General features: G+C 40.2%; 1 protein-coding gene across 1 annotated transcript in view; it reads left to right on the top strand.

Moving 5' to 3' along the window:
- Positions 1 to 13,732, top strand: part of MAGI2 (membrane associated guanylate kinase, WW and PDZ domain containing 2) — a 1,194,001-nt gene that overhangs the window by 1,084,969 nt on the left and 95,300 nt on the right. The window contains exon 13 of the mRNA XM_077807869.1: positions 5,611 to 5,652. Within this exon, the coding sequence (XP_077663995.1) occupies positions 5,611 to 5,652 (42 nt within the window). The remainder of the gene's footprint in view (positions 1 to 5,610; positions 5,653 to 13,732) is intronic.

Raw genomic sequence — 13,732 nt, 5'->3', positions numbered from 1 at the left:
GCTTCAGAGACCCCTATGAACAGAGTTACAACATACATCAGGGAAATTATCAAGCCCTGAAATCTTCTCAATAATAAGCAGGCCTGAAGAAAGCATACTGTCTCTAGTGTTCTCTGTCTTGCCTTTGGGTGCAGGAACTGACTTTTTCAAGGTGGTCTTGTCAATGGGCGTTTTTCCTGTGCCCCGTAGCCCCGAAAGACCCTTCCTTGCATGTTCCCAAACCTGTTTTCACTTGCCTGGTAGACTTACTATAGACATAAGTTCTTTTCTCTCTGCTGTCGTGACCCGATGAATAGCTTCATGAGATTTCTGTGTTGCTCTCAAATGTTTTTGCATAGTGGACTATATACAATCTCTCCAGTCTTTGCAGAGACAGGAGCAGACTAACCCTTCTTTCAAAATGATTTTGGATTTAAGTTCAACAAGGCTTATTGTGTTTTCCCTTGAGCCGCTAAAAGATTCAATCTTCAGCTGGTGTCCCTTCAGGCTATGTGCACTTTGCCTGGAAGGATGCAGCCTTCAGTTATGTTCCCCCTCCTCTAGATACAACTGTTTAAATTAGATGTTTTATCTCCAAGTATACTTGAATTTCCATGTGAACCTGCTGTTTTCAGCCATTCTTGTTTTTTTTCCTGTTTTAGATACCTCCAATCATAAAATCCCCTCTTGGGCATTTAGGCAGTACCAAATTGCTTAGCTCTTACTGTTTATGCATGTATAAGGTAGAACTTTAAAGCAGGTGGAGCATTTGGCTAAGAATGGATCTCTCTCCTCCACTTTCTGTTAAGACATTCAGCTAGATGTCTGGTTGCAAGTGGAGCTAAAAAGCCAATTGCTCTGCAGTGAGGAATTCTCAGGCTGTTTGCGGGGTGCCCTCCTATGTACACTTGCTCAAAAGAAAGCAGATCTCAAAGCATTCTTGGAAATATCAATGCTTACAAATAAATAAATAAAAAAGAATTATTAGCAACCATCAAGGAGACCAATGAATGTGAGTTTCCCTGGGAGACAAGAGAGTGCAACAGGTCATTTTAAAGATCTATATTAATATTGTACATTTGAAATAATGTGCATTAATAGTGTTCAAACATGCCAAAGCCTTGCCATTAAAAGAGAGTGAGTATTGGTTATGTACTCTAGACATGTTCATGTGAGCTGGAGTTTGTCATAAGGAATATATATATTATGGCTGCTCTATTCCCCGCCTCTGAATTTTCAGACATTTGTGGAAATCTCACTTCACATTACGGTGGTTAAAAATAAGACCTTACAGCAGATTGTCAACATCAGATTCTCCATCTGTGAACAAATGGATCACAAAAGTATGGGATTTTCTGGCTATGGCAAAAGTGACAAACTGTAAGGTGGTCTCATTTAACCTGTTATTAAACCATTTGGGTACCATTTCGGAATCTGCCGAAAGAGAAAAAAAGACCAAACAGACCCAAGAGAATGGCTAACTTTTCATCCAACTTTTTCATTCATTTATCTTGAACTCTCTTATTATTTGGAAGATGAAGACACCAGGATGTCTTTTAAGTAATTGCTGTAATAATCATTGTCTCAGCTTGAGCATTCTTCTTGTCATTTTTTTCTACTATTATATATTTACTGAGGTGTATGCATTGGGAGCCACAAAAAGAAAAGTGTTTAAAGCTCAAAAAATAAAGAAGCCCTCCTCCTGAGGTCTCATGGCTTATTATTAAGATTATGTGTCTTCCTTCGTATTGCTACATTAGCTTAATGCCATGAATACAGTGTAGGAAGGGGAAAGGAAAGACACATGATAAGGGAAAATGACCTTATCAGTAAAGTGTTTATGGTCTTCCTCATGCCCCATCCAACTTCCCTCTCGTTCGTTTGCAGGTTTTCTTTTCTTACACTGTAGAATGCAGTGAAAAAGATCCCACATTTGTTGTTACCTATGTCTGTACTCTGGAAGTCTTTTGACTGTGATGGAAGTGGGCAGTTTGGTCTCTTTATACTGGCCTTTACCAATAATTCCTCTGCTTCCTTACTTCCTGCTAGACAGAGGTATAAGTCGTAGTGTGAGAAGTCCAAGATAGGGTGGAAGGAGACCAAACAGAATGTAATGGTAAGTAGAGGGAAGGTTAAAAGCTGCCATATGAATAGATTATTCTCCTATATCTACAAATGTCTTGCTTTTTATAAAAGGACGTTTCACAGCTTGTTAGTGTTCAGAATGGCCCAGGGTCTCTGAATATTTTGGTGAAATTTAACATTTCCAGCAACTGTTTTCAGTAAAATACATAAGGAATTTTATAGTGCTGATGTGCACATGATCAACATACAATCTGATTGGGTGAGGACAATTCCAAACCCATCTAGTAATCTTGTAGTGCAGGGACACATGTCGGGAGCAGACAGCCTCATCAGTCAGATTACTATATCAGTTAGCATATTTCTAAATTACCATTTTTTCTTCTGTGATTTTTGACATATTTTATTATTTGGAGAAGGGGAGAGGGAAAATAGAGGGGAGAAAAGGGCAAGATCTTCAGACCATATCTTCCCCTTCACTTAGAATCTGCTGTTCTTCAGGTTTTCTTAGGCTGTTTAAGCACAGAGCTATGTGAGTTTGAAAAGAGCAATTTATATCTCTGCAACCAATAATGCGGGATGGGGGCTGCTGATGAAAGGGGAGTTCCTTTTAAATTAATTCTTCAGGTTGCTGTCCTTAAAGATCTTCCCTCATTAGATACTCTCTGCTGGTTGCTGGCACTTTGCAGACTGTGTGAGCCCACGCTCCAAGCTGACCACATGTCCTAATGGTAGCACTTTCCTTTTCAAAGAGGCAGTAACATGATTACAAATCCTCTATTGTGTGTAAGGAATTGGTTAGTGCAGGGAGGAGAGTCCTCCTAAAGGGACATTACTCTTTCATGTGGTCAGAGAGGTGCAAAGGTCTGCATCTTACACTTCTCTTTTTGGTAGGCATATATTTAAGCAACTTCCCTTTAGGATTGCTTCAGCACCTGAGAAGTAGCAAAGCACTGTATTCCAAATCTGTGAGGATCTGAATGAGTTGAAAATAATGCACTGTTGATTTGGGGCAAAAATGAATAGTGCAATGTGAGATTGTGAAGTGTTCCACAGAGAGCCAGAGAAAAGAACCTTCATTGATCGGGAACAAATGCCAGATGAGACTGAAAGAGACTAGCTCTGAAGGACACAAACTACAGCAGAAACATGTTCAACTGGACCCAAAGTAGGAGGTGGCTCTTGTACAAATGGAAAGACCTCAAAACAAGGAGACCTTACTGAGATTCATGGCCCTGTTAACCTATCTAAGTGAATTCCTGCCTAATTTGTTACAATTAAGTGCTTTATTCAGAATGCTGCTTGAGGACCGTATAGAATGGTAGTAAGATAATTGACAAGCACAAATGAGCAATGCAAAATGATCCAATCTTAGAACCATTTGAGAGAGTAATTCTAGACGTATGATCAACAGAAAAAACTTAGGTACATCCAAGCATAAAATATTATTGGGGCTATCAAGACGAAATTGCTTTCCATGCATTAAAATAGCTGTTTCTTTTAAAAATACCATTAAAATCTAGAAAAGCAATAAATAGAAGAGAGCATTTCTCTGAAGCAAACAGAGTAGGAACTAGAGCCTGCAGCTCCTACAACCTGGGTAAGTGCTCTAACCACTGGGGTATGTGAGTGGAAGTGGCAGCACCTCCTCAGTCTCTCTTTTGTGTGGGACCCGATTCTATAGGCATGCTCAAAGACAGCCTCAGACCAGGCTTACTACGTCAGGCTCGAAAGGTGAAACAGGTGAGCAAACATCTAATTTGTGGATCCCACCAAGGCTCAGGTGTGAGCTAGGCACTGAATGTCTAGGCTTACATGGCTGTCCATTGGCAGAATGTCCATTGGCAGATGTCCATTGGCAGAAACTTAGGCACCTAGAAACTTTAGGCACCTACAGGATTAGGTGACAGCTGTGTGGGGGATTTGTGAGTGCCGGTGTCATCTAAATGTTAGACTTAAAGACCTTCGGTGGCAGTTAGGCACCAATGTTCCTCTTGTGAATCTAGTGCTAGGTAGGGTGACCAGATGTCCCAATTTTATAGGGACAGTCCTGATTTTGGGGTCTTTTTCTTATATAGGCTCCTATTACCCCCCACCCCCATCCTGATTTTTCACATTTGCTGTCTGGTCATTCCAGCTCTAAGTGACTTAGGAGCATGAATCCCATTGAAAATCAACGGGAGTGATGCTCGTAGGTCACTTAGATAGTCTTGAAAATCCCAACCTAAAAGAAATACAGTATAAAATTCAGATGTAAAGTACGAATATTAAATAGCTAGCTTTTTAAATTGTAGGCATGTGTTTCCTTAAAAATTCTTACTCTTTTTGTTTCAGTAATAATCATTACATGAACTAAACAACACTCCAGAGTAATCTTTCTTTCATCAACATACATATTTCTTTCATGTGTCACTCAGCTGTGCCTTGATCTCTCAACACATTCAGTGGGTGCTAGTTAATACTATGCCGCCAATCATGTGGAAATGCTTTCTAAATGAGTATCGGTAATATTGATCAGCAACTTTCAAGTGAACATTATCATATTGTATTTTCCCGTGAGAGATTTTTAATTATACTCAATAGACTGGAGCTGCTCCTAGAAAGCCAGTTCATCCTTTGTGTGAGGTCTCGGATATTTCCATGCTGAGATGCTTTTAACTCAGGAAAGTAACATATGCTTCTCCATTTAATGGTTTTCCTGCAGATACTGGTATGATAGAAGGTACTTCACTTATATCATCAAATACAAACTATGCTTTTATAGAAAAGGTAGATTGAATATAAAAGAATCTGATTTACCCAGCCGTTGTTGGCCAGTAAATGAGAACTGGTTGCAATTCACTTGCAGGGCTCAGCTGAGATTGTAAGGAATGAGTTCACAGTTAAAATAGTTTGTGACAAGCAAAAGAGCTGTGCACGTGAATTCAGCTTTCTGTTTGCTCCAGGTTCACCTGTTGTTGGTTGTTATACAAATCTCTTTTGCAAACACCTGCTCCCATTGATGATAATAGGGGATTTGCAATTGACTTCAGTGAATGCAGGGTTAAGTCCTTTAACTTCAGCCATTTAACTTTCTCTTTTACTGTTGCTTGCTGATGAATAAACATAGCCATTTCCACTAACATTTACATCAATTACATTAACATCAGTTTCAGAGTAGCAGCCGTGTTAGTCTGTATCCGCGAAAAGAAAGGGAGTTTGCGTCCGATGAAGTGAGCTGTAGCTTATGCTCAAATAAATTTGTTAGTCTCTAAGGTGCCACAAGTCCTCCTTTTCTATTAACATCTGTGTAAGGCAAGTGCCTCTTCCATTGAAGGGATGCTACCAGTTTACTGTCAATTACACTTTACAAAGAAATGAACTGGATGGTACATAAATATTTCTATCCAGCTAAACTACATCAGCCTACTAAAAAGTAGGAGGAAACATATCTAACAAAGGGTAGCAACTGCACTTTAAGAATTCAGATCATGACAGAGAAAGTGGCACTACATCTTTAAATGTCTGGAGAAACGTATTTCATCTTTAATTCCCCATTTTCCTATTCAGAGCAAGTGCCGCCCAGGACTGGTTTTCGAGTGGATTCCTCTGGCAAGTATTCTTCAGCCTTCCTTGTTTTGTAAAATAACTGTCCTCCATTTTATGTTTAAGTAACTGTTCTTCCTTTAATCATTGCTCTGGATTTTAGCCAATCATGAGTTCTCAATGACCATTCTATATAGTACAGCTTTTTTTAATTTTGGTATTCAATTAGACATGGTTAAAGAATGATAAGCACTAAAGCTCTCCCTAATGTGGAGTGTTATTTGGACCAGAGTGAAGTCTTCCCTTTTCCTCAGCCAGCTTGTGTGTTCATGTAACAATGTTTTATATGCTCTTTGGTGTTCTTAGTATTCATTCACATAATGCTAGTACCATAAAAATATTCCACTATATCTGATGCCAGAAGATTCACATGCTAAAGAGCAGAAAGGATGGGTTATGCAGACCACAAGTTTATTTTATCCATACACATCTTCTGTCTGGCTGTTAAAAAAAATGTTTTAAAATAATAACTTTGTGGATGTTTGAATCACCTTCATTCTTTTGAAGTATCAACAGTACATTAATTTAAAAAGAATTCATTCCATTTCCTGAAATCGCATACTGTTAAATAAACGTGCTGCTGGTACAGTGAAGGTTGTTTTGCCATTGCTGTTAAAGCCCTCTCTAAGGCCTATATCCTGCAAACACTTGTGCACATAAGTACCTTGTCTTGTGTACCTAACTGTTTCCAGAAATAGAGATTTATGTTCTTTTTTGCATACCCTCGAAGGCTTACAGGTTGGCTACAAAATTCCCTTTGGATAGAAACGTAGCATAATTCTCCATTAGGATACAGATTTAATTATTAAGCTTTCTTATTTTCTATCATGCAGCCTTCATTTACTTCCTTTGCATACTTATAAATCAAAATTGTGCAAATTAAAAATACTACCAATGCTGGAGATTACCAGGTCCATAATTGTTCTTAAAACTTTTCATACTTTTCAAGAGCATTGGAAACTCTGATATGAAGATATTGCATTTTCACTTTAACCACAATTCATAATAGTAATTTGCAAATTCCTGATTCTTGATCTCTTCCTTTTCTCTCTCTCTCTTAGTATTCACCTTGACTGAGAAAGTCCAAACAAATGTTTATTTTTAGCAGGAAAAGTGAATAAGCACATTACTTCAGGTGGAATGAAAGGTGCCAATCTAGCCCACTGAGAGAAAAAATATTCTATAATGAATTAATACTTATCATCAGGGTATAGCTCATCTTAGGGCAGGGATTGGCAACCTTTGGCATGCAGCCAGTCAGGGAAATCCGCTGGCGAGCCGGGACGGTTTGTTTACCTGCTGCGTCTGCAGGTTCGACCCATCACAGCTCCCACTGGCCGCGGTTCACCGTTCCAAGCCAATGGCGGCTGCAGGAAGTGGCACGGGCCGAGGGATGTGCTGGCCGCCGCCTCCCACAGCCTCCATTGGTCTGGAATGATGAACCGCGGCCAGTGGGAGCTGTGATCGGCCGAACCTGTGGACACTGCAGATAAACAAACCATCTTGGCCCACCAGCAGATTTCCCTGATGAGCCACGAGCCAAAGGTTGCCGATTCCTGTCTTAGGGCATGAGTGTTGTTCTGTTCTCAGTAAAGCCATTTTTCCTTTGTGAATTTGAGCCACTGAGAAATTTCACTATCTCCATCAGGAAAAATGGCAAAATTTGGCATATACCACAATAACCGACAGAGAAAAAGATACTCAAGGCCTGAATCTTACAGGGCCAGACACCAAGGGATATATACCAAAATAGCTTTTAAAAGGACCTCATGTACCCATGTTTCACCTCCCCTTAGTCGTTTGTTTACTTTTAGAAGCTTTGTATTGCTTGATGGGAAAATAGGCTGTCCAGTAGTGTTCTCCTGGATGGAACAAAATCCTACTGTTAAAGCAAATTTCTCAGTGTTTCAGGAACACTATTGGCTCTACACTAATGGCAAAATAATAGTAGCTAATGGCTAATGTAGATTGCCAAGATACATGACTTTTGCCAGGTGTGATTGGCACACAAAACTGCTAATTAGTCAAAGAGCTTCCAAAATGACATGTTAGAGCCCTGTGAGAGGCTGCAAGATTCCTACATAAATATTTTCGGCCTAACCCTAAAGGTCTGGACCTTAACTAGTTAAATCTGTGTGCTCAGAGAGGGGCCTTTAGAAAATAAATATGTCAGCAGTTTTTGTACTGATGCCCATCATAGTATCTGACTCCCACAATAATCCCTTTTTCATCATAATAAAAAAAAAAAGCCAGCATGAAAATACCAAATGTTTGTTTTTAGTGATCTTTTTTTAAAAATGTCAGCAATGTGATTTTCTTTATTTTCTTTTATTTATTTATTGTATAGTTTAAGTCTCAGTGTTTGTGCCAGAACCGTATTACTCACAAGCTGGCAGTCATGTTCTCAATACCTACAATCAGGAGCACATAATAAATTGACATCAATACAAAAAGCTAGTATTCAGGTTGTGACAAACCCATTCACACCAATGCCATTCAAAGTTAAAGCTGAGATTTTAAAACTGATCCCCTTGTTTCTCACTACTGCAGTACTGCCTGTAAGACGCCTCCACAATAAACTTAGACACAAGACAAGGAAAGGCAAGAGTATAGTTCCTAGCTTAAAATTCTTCTGCCTGTGTCCACTTGTGGAACAACCTTCTCATTAATTTAACAATTTTTGTGCACATGGACACTTGTCAGAGACATTTAGTGAGTTGATATGATAAGCTATTTTGAAGCTGTTATGGCTAGTCATGTAAATATATAGGTTAAGTAGAGCCACAAGGGCTGTAAGGGCTGGATGCACAAAAGAAGTTAGATGCCTAAGTCCTACTTTCAGGACCACTGCAATGCACCAAATGCCACTGAACCTTCTGGGTGCCTAAACTCACTGAGCACATTAGATTTCAGGGTTAAAGTTCCCTAGCTGCCTCTGGTTTTGCCTCTGGGCATGCACACTGCTGCCTCATTCTAGGTGTCCAGATGTCTATCTCTTCCCAAAACTCCAGAGTGGTTGATGAACCAGGAGTAAGTAGGCATTCAGCCACTTAAGTCACGCCCAGGGCCTGATCCAGCAGGTATGCTCAGAAGCTGCCTACCAAATCAACTCCCATTCAGAATCAAGCTGGAGGAGCAGATGGTGATGCCGACCTTATAACTTTTAGTCCACTGATTAGAGCACTCCCGTGGGATGGGAAACCCATGTTCAATTCCCCCTCTTTGCCCCAGGGAGAGAAAGGAGGTGTCCCACCTCTTGGGAGAGTACTCGAACCACTGAACTATGGTTCATTCGCTCAAACTCTCCTGTTGAAGCTGTTCTACTGTGGAAATTAAAGACCGGTTGGAGCAGGGAGATTGAATCCAGTATCTCATACCATAGTTCAGTGGTTAGACCACTTTATTGAGAGTTTGGAGATCCCCTGTTAAAGTCCTCCTCACCCTCTGGCATAGACAGGGGAATTAAAACTGGGACTCTCACATCCCAAGTAATAACTTGCTAAAAGCTATAAGATAGGCACCACCATTTCCTCCTTTTCTCGCTAAAACGGCATAGGCATCTAACTCCAGGAGAGGGTTCACAGCTGAGATTCACAAGCAAAAACAGGCACTTCCCTACAGTATGGATGTAGGCACCTATATATGTGAGAGGTGTGGTGCTTAGCATTCAGGCTTTGTGAATTGCAGTGATTTTCTAGGCACCTAAATGTTAGGCATTATGATGCTAAGCATCACACCTAACTTTTTTGTCCAGCCCTCAGTGTGTACACTGTCCTTCAACGCGAGGGCTATTGACCATTTGCTTTCTGTATGAACGAAGTGGAGGCTTTGGGAAAAGTTTGTGGTGCGTCACAAGATCACTCCAGCTTGTTGCTCCTTTTGAATAGAAAGTAGCACTGCAGAGCTATCACACACCCCGTTACCATCCATTATAGATATTTGTATTAGGGCTGTCAGGTGATTAAAAAAATTAATTGTGATTAATTGTGCAATTAATTGCACTGTTAACAATAATAGAATACCATTTATTTAAATATTTTTGGATGTTTTCTACATTTTTAAATATATTGATTTCAATTGCAACACAGAATACAAAGTGTACAGTCTCACTTTATTTTTGATTACAAGTATTTGCACTGTAAAAAACAAAAGAAATGGTAATTTTCAATTCACCTAACACACGTACTGTAGTGCAGTCTCATTTTCATGAAAGTTGAACTTACAGATGTAGACTTATGTACAAAAAACTGCATGCAAAAATAAAACAGTATAAAATTTTCGAGCCTGCAAGTCCACTCAGTCCTACTTCTTGTTCAGCCAATCGCTCAGACAAACAAGATTGTTTACATTTGCAGGAGATAATGCTGCCTGCTTCTTGTTTACAATGTCACCTGAAAGTGAGAAAAGGTGTTCTCATGGCAGTGTTGTAGCCGGTGTCGCAAAATATTTATGTGCCAGATGCGCTAAAAATTCGTATGTCACTTCATGCCTTCATTACAGGGTGCATGCAACCATTCTGATGATAGGTTCTGCTCAATAGCCATCCAAAGCAGTACTGACCGACACATGTTCATTTTCATTATCTGAGTCATAGAATCATAGAATCATAGAATATCAGGGTTGGAAGGGACCCCTGAAGGTCATCTAGTCCAACCCCCTGCTCGAAGCAGGACCAATTCCCAGTTAAATCATCCCAGCCAGGGCTTTGTCAAGCCTGACCTTAAAAACTTCCAAGGAAGGAGATTCCACCACCTCCCTAGGCAACGCATTCCAGTGTTTCACCACCCTCTTAGTGAAAAAGTTTTTCCTAATATCCAATCTAAACCTCCCCCACTGCAACTTGAGGCCATTACTCCTCGTTCTGTCATCTGCTACCATTGAGAACAGTCTAGATCCATCCTCTTTGGAACCCCCTTTCAGGTAGTTGAAAGCAGCTATCAAATCCCCCCTCATTCTTCTCTTCTGCAGGCTAAACAATCCCAGCTCCCTCAGCCTCTCCTCATAAGTCATGTGTTCTAGACCCCTAATCATTTTTGTTGCCCTTCGCTGGACGCTCTCCAATTTATCCACATCCTTCTTGTAGTGTGGGGCCCAAAACTGGACACAGTACTCCAGATGAGGCCTCACCAATGTCGAATAGAGGGGGACGATCACGTCCCTCGATCTGCTCGCTATGCCCCTACTTATACATCCCAAAATGCCATTGGCCTTCTTGGCAACAAGGGCACACTGCTGACTCATATCCAGCTTCTCGTCCACTGTCACCCCTAGGTCCTTTTCCGCAGAACTGCTGCCTAGCCATTCGGTCCCTAGTCTGTAGCGGTACATTGGATTCTTCCGTCCTAAGTGCAGGACCCTGCACTTATCCTTATTGAACCTCATCAGATTTCTTTTGGCCCAATCCTCCAATTTGTCTAGGTCCTTCTGTATCCTATCCCTCCCCTCCAGCGTATCTACCACTCCTCCCAGTTTAGTATCGTCCGCAAATTTGCTGAGAGTGCAATCCACACCATCCTCCAGATCATTTATGAAGATATTGAACAAAACCGGCCCCAGGACAGACCCCGGGGCACTCCACTTGACACCGGCTGCCAACTAGACATGGAGCCATTGATCACTACCCATTGAGCCCGACAATCTAGCCAGCTTTCTACCCACCCTATAGTGCATTCATCCAGCCCATACTTCCTTAACTTGCTGACAAGAATACTGTGGGAGACCGTGTCAAAAGCTTTGCTAAAGTCAAGAAACAATACATCCACTGCGTCAGATGCCACCAGCAGAAGGTTGATTTTGTTTTTTGTGGTTTGGGTTCTGTAGTTTCTGCATCGGAGTGTTGCTCTTTTAAGACATCTGAAAGCATGCTCCACACCTCGTCCCTCTCAGATTTTGGAAGGCACTTCAGATTCTTAAACCTTGGGTTGAGTGCTGAAGCTATCTTTAGAAATCTCACATTGGTACCTTCTTTGTGTTTTATGAAATCTGCAGTGAAAGTGTTCTTTATATGAACAACATGTGCTGGATCATCATCTGAGACTGCTATAACATGAAATATATGGCAGAATGCGGGTAAAACAGAGCAGGGGACATACAATTCTCCTCCAAGGAGTTCAGTCACAAATTTAATTAATGCATTCTTTTTTTAATGAGCATCATCAGCATGGAAGCATGTCCCCTGGAATGGTGCCTGAAGCATGAAAAGGCATACGAATGTTTAGTATGTCTGGCACATAAATACCTTGCAATGCCAGTTACAAAAGTGCCATGCAAATGCCTGTTCTCACTTTCTGGTGACACTGCAAATAAGAAGAGGGCAGCATTATCTCCTGTAAATGTAAACAAACTTGTTTGTCTTAGCGATTGGCTGAACAAAAAGTAGGTCTGAGTGGACATGTAGGCTCTGAAGTTTTACATTGTTTTGTTTTTGAGTGCAGTTATGTAACAAAAAAAATCTTCATTTGTAAATTGCACTTTCACGTGCAAAGAGATTGCACTACAGTACTAATATCAGGTGAATTGAAAAATACTATTTCTTTTGTTTATCATTTTTACAGTGCAGATATTTGTAATAAAAAATCATATACACTTTGATTTCAATTACAACACAGAATACAATATATATGCAAATGTAGAAAAACAACCAAAATATTTAATAAATTTTAATTGGTATTCCATTGTTTAACAGTGCGATTAAAACTGCGATTAATCGCAATTACATTTTTTAATCACAATTAATTTTTTGGAGTTAATCACATGAGTTAACCATGACTAATCGACAGCCCTAATTTGAATATGAGAACTTTGTTACTTTCACACAAATCATTGACATGATTGATCATAAAAGCGCTTCAGCAACTATTGCAGCGTATGGTGTCAAGGCCTGATTTCTTAAGTCCTCATCCTGCCAATTGTGGGGATTCTCACAAGTGCAGTGATCCCTGAGTGTGGCTCATATCATAGGATTGACACCTAGGGCCTGATCCAAAGCATGCTGAAGTCAATAGAAAGATTCTCATTGACTTCAAGGGATTTTGGACCTGACCCAATATAAGAAGACTTAATAGCAATGGCTGCTCATTGACTCCACGTAATGTCAATACACCTTCTCTTTTGTATCAATTCTTCATGCTAAAATACCTTGGGATAGATTCTGTTGCATGCTAAATCCCCTGAACACCACTCCAGCAGCATAGAGGGGTCATTAATATGCCATAGTGGGCTGTGGCGAATTCTGTCAGCGCAAGCATAGTGCAGAACCATAGTGTGTAGTTTTATGCTTCTCCCTACCCCCAAGCTCCAGCGCAGAGAGTCTGCCAATGGTGGGACTGGAGGTGGAAAGCCCATAGCATGTGGTGCTATGAAGATGCTAGGCGGAGCTGCAGTCCATAGCTATCCCAGGATGGGGTGCTGTAATAATTAGGGCCCCACAGATCAGCCACCTTTGATCATCCACCCACTGGGCTGCGTCTTCTTGGGTTTTTTAAACCCTTGTGGTTTTAGTTTTGGGCTGGATGGTGTGATGGGGTTGAAAATCTTGAAAAACATTATCCTAAGTTATGGATTATAATGAAATCTGTAAGAGACCATCCTAATTAATCACTGTGCTATCTTTGGAGACCATCCCAAAGTAAGCCCAAATGTACTGAGTAAAATACTGGCCTGCCATTATTAAAAGCCCATCTTTATTAAGCAGCCAGTTCTTGTCAGTCTCTTGAATGCTCACTGGTTCACTGTATTTTCTTTAAAAATTCATTTCCTCTCTCTTTTTGTGATGAGTGCATAAAAGCCTAAAATTTTAAATATTACTTTTTATACGATAGTAGCTTTTAAATGAACTGAATAGATTTTCCAGTAATTTCATTTTAAAAATACACAGCGTTCCTGAGCTGACAGGTTGTATGATAAGTTTCAGCACAGAACATACTTTTACAATCAAGTTACAGTGATCTGAAAAAAAAGGAATTTTAATGATTTATAAAGCTCTTGAAATGTTAATTGAGTAGAAAGTTGTTCAGTTTAATGTTGTGTTATCTGTCCATTTCAAACCCTTCATTTTAGGGGCTTCGAATGCCAACTAGCACCAAAA

This window comes from Eretmochelys imbricata, chromosome 1, assembly GCF_965152235.1.
Source record: "Eretmochelys imbricata isolate rEreImb1 chromosome 1, rEreImb1.hap1, whole genome shotgun sequence".
Lineage (NCBI taxonomy): Eukaryota > Metazoa > Chordata > Testudines > Cheloniidae > Eretmochelys > Eretmochelys imbricata.
This window is presented reverse-complemented; position numbering and strand designations above follow the sequence as displayed.